Source organism: Acipenser ruthenus, chromosome 13 (genome assembly GCF_902713425.1).
Source record: "Acipenser ruthenus chromosome 13, fAciRut3.2 maternal haplotype, whole genome shotgun sequence".
Taxonomy (NCBI): domain Eukaryota; kingdom Metazoa; phylum Chordata; class Actinopteri; order Acipenseriformes; family Acipenseridae; genus Acipenser; species Acipenser ruthenus.
Window position 1 is genome coordinate 38,270,189 of NC_081201.1, and position 14,855 is coordinate 38,285,043.

The window sequence follows — 14,855 nt, forward strand, 5'->3', positions numbered from 1 at the left end:
TGGAGTTTTTTCTCTCATTTTACAAAACATTGCCAACAGACTTTCAAGCTGTAATTCAACTTAAAGGATGAAAGATTGTCATTTATAAATGCAAAAATGTATCATAACTGTACAAAAAGAAAACAAAGAACAACAAATATGTTGGTAGACTTTTTAATAATTGCTATATCCCTTGCTTTCTCACTTCCTTAATGGATATACTGTAATTGTGTGATTTCAGCAGTTTATGGCGGGGAAACTATAACGGTATTGAGAAGAAAAGAAACTCTCAAAGTGCTTGTCCTCTGTGGGGATTTTATTTGGAAGACGTCCTCTAATCCAGAAGTGTTAACATGGAGGATCTAAGTTTAAGAAATTCAGTTGTGACTAACTTGGCAGATTTAATGCTAACATTGGAGAGAGCTCAGAAGCCTTGATCTTCGCACCAGCTTTTCAGCTATCCAGTATTACAGCTGATTGATTGCATTGCATTTGTTCATTGTGCAAACCTTTTTTTGGCTGGTATTTTTTTATGATTTTATTCTCATCCTAGAAAGAAGGCTGTCGGTGTGGAACTGCATGGCTCCTCCAGATTTTTTTTTTTTTTCTGTTTGTTTTTCACAAAAGTGAAATCATCATTTAACTATTGTAAAAAGTCTACATGCTATGGGCAATAGTTCCATGTGGAATTATTGCCCATAGCACCTTGAACAAATTCTCAGTCAGCTGTGTGTGTGTGTGTGTGTGTGTGTGAGAGGCAGGTTAGCGATACGGTGTGAACTGATGTCTCATTATTAATGATGTGTTATTTAGGGGGAGGGGGAGGGCAGCGGGCAGAGCTGAGATAATAGGGAATGATTCAAAATACAAACCATGTAATCTGCCAGTATTTCATATCAATGATTGAATCCCTTGTTTTCATTTTTTATTATTTGTATTTTTTTGTTCTAAGAATAAAATGAAATGGAGCATATCTGGCACAGTTTAAGAGAGGTGACATGAAGTAATTAAAAAGTTGTAGATATCTGCACATTTGGGTTTCGGTATGTCAAATACAGTTGTTTTTTTTTTTCCCCCATCTGCAAGGTCATGAAATGCTAAGAACAACACAATAGTGTACTTCACCTAAAAATCTGTATTCTATAGAATGAATGTTTGGTATTGCTTTTAACCCCCCAAATATCTATTTATAATCCCTTCTAAACTGTTTTTTTTTTTATCAGCAGAGTATTTTAAAGATTTTTTAAATTTATTTTTATAAATAGCTATCTGCCTTACCAGATCTGCCAGCTTATGTGTGTTATGCATGCTTTCTAAACACTGTAGTTTTATGCTGCTGTATTTTGTATGCACTTTTCCATAGCAGTGGCATCTGCCTTCAAACCAATCCTATTAATCATGGCAATGAACATATAACGAGTTACACTTCAAAAGGGACGTTTTAGTTTGTAATGTAGGGGGTATGTCTTGTAAAATTGATTTGTCCATGACTTAAGCCTGCATTGTAAGTACATTTTATGTAATCAGTGCATCTTTCAGCTGTTCCTAAAAAATAAGGGATTCTTTTCTCTGTGAGGATCTCTTCCCTTTGCTGTCAAACCCAGTGTTTTAAGGTCAACAGTTAAACCCTTCTGAACAATTAAATAAAGAACATGCAAGTTCTAAAAAAGCTCTGACATATGCATATTATAAACAGATATACATTGTTCATATCATTAGCCAGTAAAAACTACATATACTATAAAGTACTGGTATTGAAAGCTCACAAAAAAAAAAAGAATGTCGCAACTGAATTGCCAAAATGACATCAGCTAGTTTCATTTCTAATTTTGCAAAAAGTTCCCCAAATCAGTATGTGACTGTGTATGAACCCTCCGTCTTATGTTACCAAGCAGATTGTTTGTTTGAGACATTTGCTACAATAACTAACACGGCTAATACTGGACAGTTTTTGTGAAGGTATTTTGTTTTTATTTGTTTTTTCATATTGTGTATATGATGATGCCAACTATTAAGATGGGTTATCTTGTGTATGGACTCGCAGTAGATTTTCAACAGCACTTCGTCTTTTAAAGATTATGTTTTACAAGGTGAGAGCAGCACCCCCTGCTGGCATGGAAATACATTGCTGCTTTATTTGGACATTCGTGAGTAATAAGGTGCATATTTAAAACTAAATAGATACAAATTTAAAGCCAAGCGTAAGGTTTTAAACCAGAAGCAATGTATGCCTGGTTTTAATAAAAGATGCAAGTAATAGATACAAATCTACCACTAGATTAAATAAATAATAATGGTTAAAATTCAATGTAAATCAGTACTTTAGGATACTATTATTTATTTATTATTATTATTTTTGTATTTGTTATTTTTTTATTCGGACAATACGATAAGGAAATATGTGCTTATTTTACCAATTAACATTTGGGAGTACATTTTTAAGCCTCAATCCCATTAATGCTGTATATCTGATGTCCGTTAGGTATACAGTGATAAAGAATGCTGTGTTGCCTGTTTTAAGAAGTCTAAATATCATCAGGTCATCAATATGCTTTTTACACCCGTTTAAATTCTCCAATTCGTAACTTAATGAGATGGGAAGGGGACCAAGCAGAGTAAGAGATATCAGCCTATGATATTGAGTTTCATTTGAGATGTTTTGGAAAAACTATTATTTGATTAGTGGATTATATGTTGGCTTAAAAAAATAAAAATAAATAAAAAGCTCTGAATTCAGCGATTGGATATTCCTGACTAGTCGTTTAATTTACAGTTCAATCTGTTAGGGGCACTCTTAGTATTGTTGTCGCACATCCGACATTAGAGGAGACGCATTGCTTCCTGTTTTTACTGTTTTAGGGGATGTAGAATTATATTGTATGTATTAAGGGTGTCTTCGGTCCAGACTGTTTTTAGTGATGTCTTGTCAGTCTCTTACGCCTTGCTATGTTGTTTAAATAATAAGCATGTTCTATTTATATTATTATTATTATTATTATTATTATTATTATTATTATTATTAATGGGGTGGGTGGGGTTGGGAGAGAAAAAAGAAACCTAGTTGCCAAAAACATTATTTTAAAATTAAAATATCTTGAACAAGTTCCATCAAAAGTATTGTGCGGCTGGTTAACCTGCCCTGCCTAGTCTGTGACTATCATATCATTCAAGCTTTGTCATAGTACTGGTCTGAGTGAATTTGAAAAGAAAAACCTTTATGCATTTAATGTACAAATGGCTTATGTATCAGTGGAACAGTATATACAGGTGAATATATCCGATCAAATACTGGTGGCTTACGATCGTATGTTTCGCTTCCACGGATATAAAAATAAATAAATCATTAAAACTAGGTGTCAAATGATGCAGTTTCTGTTTAAATATAATATGCTACATCTGACAGGGAAAAGCAACCGTACTACTTAATGAAGTTATAATTTTTGAAAAAAAGAAAATATGAATAAAGGTTCGTGTTTTGGTTGTAGGTATGTACATACTTTTAGAACTGTAATAAACCAGATTGAACAGTAATGTGATTCGGTTATGTAGCAATGTTTGCTTTACGTAACAGTACTGCAAAAAGGATGCTGATTGTTATATAGCCTTTTTTTTTTTTTTAAACATGCATACGTTCACTTACAGAAACAGCTTTGACCGGTTGTATTATAATATTACAATGTGTGTGTAGTTTGCAGTGATTTGCACATGGTGAACCTTTCGAGATGCATTCCTCTGTCATTAAAGGGAGCTGTATCGGTTTCTTTGCAGGCAATGTACACTTGTGATGTTTTTAGGTAATTAAAATTAAAGCTCCATAAAATCATGTGTCTCTACCAGGCTTCTATTACAAAACAAGTGCCTGAGTTTTTTTGAAAAATACAAACTTGTTTTAAAATGTGTCTCTTAAATCTGAGGTGCTTCTGCACAGACTATCCACATTGTAATGGTAATACTGTGCCTTTTAAATATAACAGTATTTCTCGCAGATTTGGGCTGTTATCAAACTATTTTAATTTAATTTAATTTTTTTTGGACACGCCTTGATCTTTGGAAATGATGATGTCATCTTTGTAAACGTAGAAGGTATTCTGTATTTCTGCTCATCGTGTTTTAAGCATGCCTGCACAGTGCTTTTTTTTTTTTATAAACTTTTGGAGATTTATCTCACTTTTGATCTGTGGAAAAGCTCTGGAAATGTATACCTGTAATTGTAATGTTCAGTTTGTGTTACTTCAATATAAAGAGATTGCCTTGTCTTTTATTTTTATAAAAGTCAGGTTGTATCAATGCATTCATTGCAGTATAAATGAGCTGGCACTTACTCTTTGACTAGCATTTTTATGTTTTTCATAAATAAATAAACAAACAAACAAACTAACTAACTCACACTTTACCCCATTAGCAGATTATGGCAAACATTCATATTTTTTATAGTGGGACATTATAGCCTTGAGATCAGAGAAGTGAATAACTGTAGTTTTATAATAAAGAAGATTATTTAGAACTATATGTAACTGTATACGGTAAACCCTCTAAAAGAAAAGTTAACCATTTCTCAGTTTCTTTAGTTTATATAGTTTCAGCTTCATACAGTTGTTAAAACCTGTTCGTAGATTGCTTGCTGTGAATAACAAGCCTAACATTTTTATAAAAGTACTGGGAGTTATTTTGTACCTCACAAAGCACCATAGACACAGGCTTCTGGACCTCACAAAGCACCGCAGACAGAGGCAGGCTTCTGGACCTCACAAAGCACCGCAGACACAGGCTTCTGGACCTCACAAAGCACCGCAGACACAGGCTTCTGGACCTCACAAAGCACCGCAGACACAGGCTTCTGGACCTCACAAAGCACCGCAGACACAGGCTTCTGGACCTCACAAAGCACCGCAGACACAGGCTGCTGGACCTCACAAAGCACCGCAGACACAGGCTTCTGGACCTCACAAAGCACCGCAGACACAGGCTGCTGGACCTCACAAAGCACTGCAGACACAGGCTTCTGTACCTCACAAAGCACCGCAGACACAGGCTGCTGGACCTCACAAAGCACTGCAGACACAGGCTTCTGGACCTCACAAAGCACCGCAGACACAGGCTTCTGGACCTCACAAAGCACCGCAGACACAGGCTTCTGTACCTCACAAAGCACCGCAGACACAGGCTTCTGTACCTCACAAAGCACCGCAGACACAGGCTTCTGGACCTCACAAAGCACTGCAGACACAGGCTTCTGGACCTCACAAAGCACTGCAGACACAGGCTTCTGGACCTCACAAAGCACCGCAGACACAGGCTTCTGGACCTCACAAAGCACCATAGAAACAGGCTTCTGGACCTCACAAAGCACCGCAGACACAGGCTTCTGGACCTCACAAAGCACCGCAGACACAGGCTTCTGGACCTCACAAAGCACCGCAGACACAGGCTTCTGGACCTCACAAAGCACCGCAGACAGGCTGCTGGACCTCACAAAGCACCGCAGACACAGGCTTCTGGACCTCACAAAGCACCGCAGACACACAAGTTTTAAATGCGTTGTTCCACTGTCTGAAGAAGCCATGTGTGTGTGTGACGTGAAGAGTTTTAAATGTATATTCTGTGTTTTTATGTGTTTTATTTTTTTTACATAAAACAAGTAGTGTAATGACTTTGGCCCGAAACGCAATTGCACACATCTCGGAGGTGTGCGATTAGCCTCACCTGTTTCAAATCTGTCTCGGGAGAGGAGAGGGATGCTGCAATGGGTCTGATTTTCTGTGGAATTAACTTGTTGAAGCCAATGTGACGTGTTTGAAGTGGACTGTGCTGTGGAGCGCAGGACTAAAGCAGTCGTGTGTTTGTGAACACCGGTCTGCGGACGGACTCCGTAATCTGAATGGACACTGTGTTCAGGGACTGTGGATTTCCTGCCCTCTGGGGGTGGTATGTTAACTCTGCCTTACTTTTCCTGCAGTCCTGTTGTAGCTATTGCATTGGAGCCTATGCTTTCTCCTCATATTGTTATCTTTTTGTATTGCCTTTTAACTTGTAAGTGGGTGAGCTCGATTATGTTGACTTGCGAGGCTACGTGTTCCAGAGGGAGGGTTTTGATTTATTTGGATTATGTTTTCTTGTTTTTAGTCATTGGGATTTATTGTTGTTGATACGCGTATTATAAAAACATAAGAACATAAGAAAGTTTACAAACGAGAGGAGGCCATTCAGCCCATCTTGCTCATTTGGTTGTTAGTAGCTTATTGATCCCAGAATCTCATCAAGCAGCTTCAACAACAGGGTGTCAGCTTCAACAACATTACTGGAGAGTTGGTTCCAGACCCTCACAATTCTCTGTGTAAAAAAGTGCCTCCTATTTTCTGTTCTGAATGCCCCTTTATCTAATCTCCATTTGTGACCCCTGGGGGGGGGGGGGGGGTTTGTATTTTAAGAAAGGCTCGATTAAATTACTTCTGATCCCATATTGCTGTTTTAGCCTCAGAGCAATCTACCTATCTCTTAATTAACATTCTTAACTTGACATCGGACCTTACGCGGTCAACAAAGGTGGTCAGCGGCTACGCTACTCGGACCTATAATTGGAACCCATTCTAAAATTCGCTTTTCTTCGGTAAAAGCGTTTATTGTAGAATTCCACGTATCAATGCATTTCATTTGAGCAGAGTAACGTCATCCTGCTGGGTGTTGACGCGGTGGGAGTGGGCTGCGCGGTGTTGACTGATGCAGTGCGCAGCTAGTGTTTTGATGCACTTCCAGCGCGCAAGTGGCGCAGTAATTCATTATTACTATTATTTATTTCTTAGCAGGAACCCTTATCCAGGGCGACTTACAATTGTTAGGTAACACATTATTTCTATTTACCCATTTATACAGTTGGGTTTTTAATGGAGCAATCTAGATAAAGTACCTTGCTCAAGGGTACAGCAGCAGTGTCCCCCACCTGGGATTGAACCCACGACCCTCCGGTCAAGAGTCCAGAGCCCTAACCACTACTCCACACTGCTGCCTCCGCAAAGCATTCATCACAAACCTTCTTAATTCCTTCTACCCGTCTCTATTTCCGTGCAAAAGATCGATATACAGCCTACCATTACTCTCATGCAACTACCACATGTAATTTAAAGCTATTTGCCACATTCTCCTATAAGATATTGAAGAAAGTTGATAGAAGTAATTATTATCTTCCATGTGACTGTATTTATTTCATTTTCAGCCACGTAAAAAAACATGACCCCATTGTGTGTCTTAAACTGAGTTATTTCTTCATAAACGATTTGTAAAAAGTCTACTAGGTTTATGAGAAAAAAAAAACTTCGTTACTAGCATGCCTACGGAATATTACTCTTGGGTGACATTAAAAAAAGCAAAAAAACTGAACAATAAAATTACAAAAACAGTTCAGAACTTTATTTTCATTTGCACACTTTCCACCGCATCAAACAAACTCTTGGGAATTCTAAGACTAATGGAAAAACAAACTGGTTTCTTGCAGTTTAAAATGCTGTAGGCTATTAAAACTTCACACGATAATCACGTTAACACAACAACACGTCGGCCCTACCGCTGTGAAATAACTTCGAAATGTACAGCATCCGCATAACCTGTCATCTCTTGTGTGATTGTCCATACCTCAAATGACCTTCCTGTCTGATTAGATCTCATCTGAGGAGAAAAAAAATAAACGAAGAAAGCTGCTCAAATGAGGACTCTGGTATTATCCTGTAGTTCTCATTACAAATAATTACCTCATTGGAAATGTATGATTGATCTAAAATTCAGAGAACAAGCTAGCAACAATTATTATAACGCACAAGTCATTCGCATGCAAATAGGGATGCATTTTAGTACTACACTAAATTCAAGGCAATGATGTTAATTCAAGCGTATTAAACGCATTAACACCACTTACACAGAGAAGCTCAATATTCTGTGTTAAATACCACAACTGTAACAGGATCGTTGAATGTGATTGCATTGCGCTTTTTTCATGTAGGAAAATAGCAAAACAAACATGTTGGGAAATGTCAGACTTAACTTTTTGATGAAGAACTCCAATAAAACCATCTTAAATACAAATCAAAGGCATAAGCGGTTCAGTATCTTCTGGTCCAGTCGGAATGCGCCAATTGTTCCTTATCAGTCAGCAGGTGTCACTGTATCACCGCTCTCCCTGTCCTCGGTGCTGAAACATTTCATATATATATCTATCTACAAGAGATTTTATAAAATCTCTTGTAGATATAGATCTTAAGAAATACCCTGCATAAAACCAACGCGGTTAGCTGCAGTAACATGGATAAAGATGAGGATTTTTAGAATAGTTAAGTACTGTACTGTGCAAAACGTTTAATAATTAATACAGGGTTTTGAAGGTGTTTGGTAACAGGTAAATAAATATACCTTAACTTGAAATGAGTCAAGAGATACATAAAACAAAAGCAGTTATACATTACACAAAATCCGTGGTTTTTTTTTTTTAAAAACAAGCGACGATTCGCTTATTCTTCGCCCAAATGAATCTACTCCCCTTACATGACATGTCTGCATTTTAACACCTGAACTCATGTAAAGTGTATATTAAATCAACTGTCTGCATTATATTCTGAGTAACGCTTTACATCCCTTCCAGCTCTATCCATAGTAAGGCTGCATTTCCACTTCTCATATGCAGGAGGTTTAAATGCGACCGCGGCTATTAAATATAACACGACGTTTCATTTTGCAGCCTTTTGTTTTTTAAATGTACTATACCACTATTATAAAATAAAACCAAATAATTCGAAATTAAACCATATATATATTTTTTTTTAAATATAGTTTTTAAAAAAAAAAATATATATATATATGTATATATGTTTGTTCTGTTGCATAAGTTATGCTTAATTCTTAAACATTTGGTTTACAGTGTAGATATACACTTGTTTATAGGCAACGACTCATACATTTATATTTAACTGTCCCAATCCGAGAACAATGCATATACACGTGCATGCATTATATATATATATATATATATATATATATATATATATATATATATATATATATATATATATATATGAAAGAGAGAGAAATAGGTACATACGCACGACGAGCTTGATGCTTTTATTCATACATGCATGGAACAGCATCAGCATTATTGCTGTTTTTGTTGTACTAAAGTAGGCAGTGGAAATAGTAATAATAATCATCGTATCACAATCCAGTTGGAGCCTCTACACTGTTATTTTTTTCCTCTGTGTTTGAGTTGTGCAATGTGGCTAACAGGACCACAGAATCTGTGTCTCGCTTAGTTTGAAAAGCTGACTTGCTTCCCACGTGGTGCCTGGCGCTGGGCGCTGAGCTGACTGAATTGATCATCGGGGCTATAAGAGTGAACAGCTAGAAGACACTGAGCACTGTACTCTAGCTGCTGTTCCGTCAGCAGCGCTACAAGCCGAGCATGCTCTTTATGCTGTCCACCTGCTTGTACAAGTAAACGACACAAAGGTAACGTGGGTATGTCTCCCGAAGAGTCACTCATTACTCTTTTTCGCATCAGACTGTGCAAGTGAAGAGTACGTCGTTGTATTGCATTTGTGTCTGTCATCCATGGACATAAAAGCTGCAGGATAACTGAAGCATCATTACTTAATTTTATTTATTTATTTTTTTAAACTAGACGCGTTTAATATCAACACCATTCAAGGGGAGATGACTTCTAAAGAAAACCCATTTAAATAATTCTACTCATAAGATTAATTCACGGACCTTTTTTACGAAACTGCAATCATTGGAAGGTAAGAAGATTAACTAATAACGGGGGTTTGCCGACTTTGTGTGTGACTGACTGACTGGGCGTGTTACAAAAATTAAAAATGAAGTTTGCAAAAAAGGAAACAAAAGAAAACAAAGACACGCAAGGTTGAAAGTACGTTTTGAAATACTTGAATCAAACCAACCGTAGCTTTGTTTATGTGGAGAGCTAACATTTTAAAAAAAATAATAAAATAAATAATAATAATAATAATCACGGAGGCACCTGCTTGATAAAACAATAATGCCAATTCATTCTTGTTGTCAATTAAAGGGCAGCTTCAAAATGAAAATTCAAAAGTAACAAAGAAAAACCGAATCAAATAAGGACTGACGCTCTGACAATGTTTACTTTTTAAAAGCATCCGTTAAACCGTTTAATGTTCAACGTAGCGAATCAATCACTAAAAGAAGCATTCTCTGCAATGGACTGCCCCAGTTGTAACTATAGCCAGACGATCAATGACACTGAGCCAGGTGAAAAAGGGGCTCCCTACTCCATCCACATCACTGTATCCCTGATCATTCTAGTGGGGATCCTCATTCTCCTTACACTGTTTGGCAACGTCCTCGTTGTTATAGCAGTGTTTACAAGCCGGGCATTGAAAGCCCCACAAAACTTATTTTTGGTCTCTTTAGCATCTGCAGATATCTTGGTTGCCACCTTGGTCATGCCCTTTTCCCTGGCCAATGAACTAATGGGCTACTGGTACTTTGGCAAAGTCTGGTGCGAGATCTATCTGGCCTTGGATGTCTTGTTTTGCACATCTTCAATCGTCCATCTGTGCGCCATAAGTCTGGATAGGTACTGGTCCATCACCCAGGCCATTGAGTACAACCTCAAGAGAACTCCACGAAGGATCAAATGCATCATATTTATTGTCTGGGTGATCTCGGCAGTCATATCCTTCCCACCCTTAATTTCAATGGAAAAAGAACAGGGGAAGCAAGAAGACCCACGCTGTAAAATCAACGACGAAAAGTGGTACATCATCTCCTCCTGTATATGCTCCTTTTTTGCCCCCTGCATCATCATGATTCTCGTTTACATTAGAATCTACCAGATCGCCAAGAAGAGAACAAGGGTGCCCCCCAGCAAGAGAAACAACGATGAGGTTGACAGAAAGCAGAATGGCTTTATGGACAAGGACTGCCCCGAGAAACTGAATGGGGAAGAGGAGGACCCAGCTGGAGATCAGGAGATGGATGGAGAAGACTTAGAAGAGTCCTCTTCTTCTGACCACAACGTCAGTAACCCTTGCTCGATCAAGAAAAAGAGCAACAAGACACGGGGGAAGGCAAGGACCAAGCTGAGCCAGATCAAACCAGGGGATAACCTCCCCAAAAGGGAGGAAGAGCCAGCTGTGAAGGTGTCGCGGTGGAAAGGAAGGCAGAACAGAGAAAAGAGATTCACTTTCGTGCTTGCAGTGGTGATCGGGGTGTTTGTGGTTTGCTGGTTCCCCTTCTTCTTCACCTATAGCTTGACTGCCATCTGTCTCTCGTGCAACGTCCCCGAGACTCTGTTCAAGTTCTTCTTTTGGTTTGGGTACTGTAATAGCTCCCTCAATCCGGTTATATACACGATATTCAACCATGACTTCAGGAGGTCTTTCAAAAAGATCCTTTGCAAAGGAGACAGAAAGAGGGTTGTTTAAAATGATTTACAGACTGCAGATTGTTTTGCAAGCTATTCAAGAATTGTAGAGTTCAACATAGTTTGTATTGTTGTTTGCAGGTCTGTGAATACATGGCAATTCAGGGTTAAATGACTAAATATGAGTTTTTGTATGTGAAAACAAGCCACATTAATTAGTTTGTTTAAAGCTACATGTACAGTAAGTATTAGTTTAAACATGGCATATATATATAGATAGATAGATAGATAGATAGATAGATAGATAGATAAATGCTTTCTATAATTTAATGAATATTTTTGTAAAATCAGTAATGTATTGTGTCAGTATTTTTTTTTAATACTTTAATATTTGCCTCTCATTTGCCAGAGTATACCGCTGTTGAATATGACTTGGTTCTCAGTGCTTATAGGTAAGGGAGGAAAGTGTCTGTTCAAAAATCCATTTGAGCAAATACAACAGAAGAAAAATACAGTAAGAGCCAGCATTTCGAGATAGTAAATAGCTATTGGTTTTCTGTCCATGTTAATACATGCTTTTATATAGGTGAAAGCTATCTGAATGTAATCTAGCTTTTTGTTTTGTTTTGTTTTTGTTGGCTGGGAATTCAGAAATAAAAAATAAAAATCCAACATAGTGTTGACGTTGACATGAAATTGTGTATACTGGCTATATATATATATATATAATTTTAACTTCAGGCCATACGCAATACTAGCATGTTTGATCCCACTCCCCCTGGCAATGCTATATGGTTACATGACTTTACAATACAATTCGTATTTAAACAACAAGCGATTGATGGCTTTGTCCTGACATTACTAATAAGCTTGCTCTTTCAAAAAGGTCAATTAGACTTTAACAAAATAAGTGAAACATTTCATTTGATGCCACCAGTCTGTTTGTTTTTGTAAAACATGATATTGCCTCTGGGTCTGGAATTACATGTCTCCAAATGACAAAGTGCCCTTTTACACTTTAATTATTAACTAAATACATCTAATTTACTCTGTGAACAATTTTACAACCAAATGGATACAGAAGAGCAAGATAAGCAACTGTTCCGCAAACCAGTTTCTCACGCAGTTTTAGTGAACCAAAAAGCATGTGGAGATCTTTTAGGTCATTTGAATGTTTTCTTTAGGAGGAGGAAGGACCTGCTGCTGCACTAAATGCAATTCTCTCAACCCAGAATTGCAAAATGCAATGCCTTTGTTATCCCAAACACTGAGTCTAGTACAGTATAGTATTTCACGCAGATCAATTATGCAAGCATTTTATGCATATTGGTCTCCGTGTGGAACCGTAAACAGTGAATACGCTTGAGCAACCTTGTAGCCTGTCAAAACAAGTGTGATTTCCCTCTTTCCTTAAGTACACATGACATGCACGATTGAGGAAGGCTGTGCACATTGGCAGGCTGCAGCCTGGTCTGCTTATATCGCTTTCAAATCAAAGGGCAGATTTGTTCAATTCCTGTTCTGTTTGTCTGAAACAGATAAAGTTGTGAACAAAAACAACCCAGCAACCAGTATATTGAAGTGCTCAGATTTCATAAATAGAGACACACACAAGGAAAGGAGAGTGAGTGTATCACAAAGTAAATATATACAAACAAGGTTATAGATTTTTAAATCCATTCTTTACAATGTTTCTCATAAACTACCTCTTTTCTGTTGGCATTGTATTTTAAAACAAAATAATAAACTAATCCCAAGGGTGTTGCTCCAAGAAAGCTGTCGGAAACCCTAGCAAAAGTTACATATAAGTTTACCACTAAATATAATTGACCAGTTTTCCCTGGAAATCTCTTTCTCTACATATTATACTGTTATTATAAATAGCCTTTGTTTAGCAGAAACATCTGCATGCAAATATTATTAAACTATTTCAATAGGTAATAAATAATCCTTATGAGGAAACATAAGGAAAGTTGCATTTTGTAGAGTTCTTTATCATTAATACTAACTATTCATTAATTCATTATCATTAATACACACCTAGTGCCTTTGGGAAATTCAATTTACACAAGGATCCTAAGAGACTTGCTTAAAAATGAAGCATAGATGACAATACAATACAAGTGATTACTGTGATTCCCCCCACTTGCTGTACGCCTCATAGTTGGTTGCCATCACTACAAACGGTGCACATTATGTATATATAGGGATAGCTACATTATCATTTATTCTAATCGTTCTGTGACTGTTATCCCCAACAAATAGCATTAACTGCTGTTAAATGAATCCAAGGACACTAAAATATGCTGAATACATTAGCATGTCGAGAGGGTGGTTTTGTTTGTTGTGGATTTTTGTTTGTTGTGCAGCATGGTAAAATGAGTTTAGTATAAGCAGAACTAAAAACCTCTGCATCTTGAAACTGGATTTGCTGGCTGCTGTTCTAAATATTTGATAGTGTGGTAAGTGCATGAATCCCACGGGAGAGGTTAGTCAGTGTTAGACAAATGGGCATTAATGTATTTAATTGGTGTGCTGACATTGAAAAAGCCAATTTTAGATACAGAATGTTCTCTTGAAATACAATAACTCAGGTTTTTAGTGTTTATGGAACCACTGTTTGTATTGTTTGCATTGGAGGGTAGAGTGTGTGTGTCTGTCTCTGTCTGTCTGTCTGTGTATGTGTGGGTGTGGCTACACTTGCTGAATACACTGGCGATCAAGGGGCATTCCCCCACCACAAGAGGAAACATCTAAAAACCTCTCACCATGTGTCAATTTTCTCAAGTTTCAGAGTATTATTTGATAAGAAAAATGTGTGTGTTGGATGTGGTGCTTGTCATTCAATGCAGTAGCTTATGTATTTATTGTAGCAGAACCAAAAAACCAAACACAAGCTGGGCAGTGGCTCACAGATGGCGTGTATAATCCCTCAGAAGAAATTGTTCTGACCACCACAAAAAATATTTGTAGAGAAGATCGATTTTGTTTTTCCCGCAAGCGCGCAAAGCAGGTCAAACAAACATTTCTCGTTTTCCTACCACACAACCGCCAGACCGCTAGGGCAGCTGGGATATCAAAATCAGCACTGTAGTACAGATACAGGATTTAGTTGCATTTCAATCATTGAAGGAGACAATGCTTGGCTGGTTTAACGTCAATTCTTCCCGCCGATCTCAGCCCATATGGATATCCGAAAGTTTATGTTAAGAGTGCAGTGATTTTTTTTTGTAAATATACCTTATGAAATGCCTTGAATGCCCCTTGATTATAAGTACGATAATAAGTGTGTGTTTAGAAGCTTAGTAGAATTAATAATTGATTTAAATTGGTGTGAAGTGATGGAAATGGTGTTCGAAGTTGGTGTAGGTACTGTAGGACTGCAGAACAGCTTAACGGATTTAAAGGTTTTAAAAACACAGTGCCGCTTGTTATCCTGACTGTTTTTCTAAGTTGCTTAAATAGGCATAACATGTTTTAAATTACAAGC

At 37.4% G+C, this 14,855-nt stretch overlaps 1 protein-coding gene across 1 annotated transcript; it reads left to right on the top strand.

The window, feature by feature from the left end:
* Nucleotides 1-9,282: 9,282 nt before the first annotated feature.
* Nucleotides 9,283-12,142, top strand: LOC117418090 (alpha-2A adrenergic receptor-like). The gene has a single exon (XM_034030669.3). It carries the CDS (start codon nucleotides 10,152-10,154, stop codon nucleotides 11,424-11,426), a length of 1,275 nt encoding a protein of 424 aa, XP_033886560.2. The 5' UTR covers nucleotides 9,283-10,151; the 3' UTR covers nucleotides 11,427-12,142.
* The last annotated feature ends 2,713 nt before the right edge of the window (nucleotides 12,143-14,855 follow it).

Coding starts and splice junctions, on each gene's coding strand:
- LOC117418090 (XM_034030669.3), top strand. CDS start 10,152: ATGTTCAACGTAGCGAATCAATCACTAAAAGAAGCATTCTCTGCAATG.